General features: G+C 53.7%; 1 protein-coding gene across 1 annotated transcript in view; it reads right to left on the bottom strand.

The window, feature by feature from the left end:
- Positions 1 to 862, bottom strand: part of crfb16 (cytokine receptor family member B16) — an 8,194-nt gene that overhangs the window by 4,269 nt on the left and 3,063 nt on the right. Inside the window, exons 6-8 of the mRNA XM_025052462.1 lie at positions 649 to 858; positions 442 to 566; positions 80 to 227 (exon numbers count right to left, since the gene is read on the bottom strand). Of these exons, the coding sequence (XP_024908230.1) occupies positions 80 to 227; positions 442 to 566; positions 649 to 858 (483 nt within the window). The remainder of the gene's footprint in view (positions 1 to 79; positions 228 to 441; positions 567 to 648; positions 859 to 862) is intronic.

The following is an 862-nucleotide window of genomic DNA, read 5'->3' as shown; positions in this document are numbered from 1 at the left end:
ACCCCGTCAGTGTGCCCTGTGCAGGCGCACGCACGGAGGGTGGGGGTGTGTGTGTGTGTGTGTGTGTGTGTGTGTGTACCTGGTATAATCCGACAGTGCACGTCAGTGCTGCTGTTCTGCAGCTGGTTCTCCAGCACAGTCTGAGCTCTGACGCAGTACTCCGCTCCGACCTGCAGGGCGGTGAAAGTGTGCCCTGCCTGCTGGGCTGAAACTGAGTGAACGTCGGTCTGGACACAGAGGTAGAAACGTTTAGAATAAAAACAAAACACAAAAAACATCATCACGTCATCCAGAATGTTCGTAAAGAAAAGCTGTGATTTAGCTGGTCCTCTGCTGCCCCCTGTGGTCAGTTTGTGTCACTGAGGAGGAAAGGTCCAAAGTAACATATTTGAATTGATTTTCTCTGTGTTTTGGTGCAAACAGGAAGTGACATCATCTGACCTTCAGTTCCCCGTCGCTCCTCCACATTGTTAGTATCACGACAGCAGTAGCAGGAAGTTTGTCGAACGCCACCTTGAGGGCGTGGCCCTCCACTGACACCGTGATGGTCGGCATCGTCAGGACGGCTGCGAACAAGAGGAAGGAGTTGCTGTTGCTAGGAGACGTGACGCGGTGGCTGTGTGTGAAAACACACGTTCAGCCTCTTACTGTGTTTGCGGTTGAAGGGTTGGTCCAGAACCACCCAGTCCGACAGATGGGACCCACACTGGGCCCTGACCCGCAGGTTGTAGTCGGAGTCAGACCCCAGGTCCAAACTCAGGTCGCAGTGTGTACGAGGAGTCAGCTGACACTCGGTGGCGTCCAACCAACGGCCGTTCAAGAAGGTCAACTCAAACTCTCTGTTCACACAGAGAGAGAGAGA

This window comes from Cynoglossus semilaevis, chromosome 20 (assembly GCF_000523025.1).
Source record: "Cynoglossus semilaevis isolate Cse_v1.0 chromosome 20, Cse_v1.0, whole genome shotgun sequence".
Lineage (NCBI taxonomy): Eukaryota > Metazoa > Chordata > Actinopteri > Pleuronectiformes > Cynoglossidae > Cynoglossus > Cynoglossus semilaevis.
The sequence above is the reverse complement of the archived record's forward strand: the minus strand, read 5'-3'. Positions and strand labels throughout refer to the sequence as shown.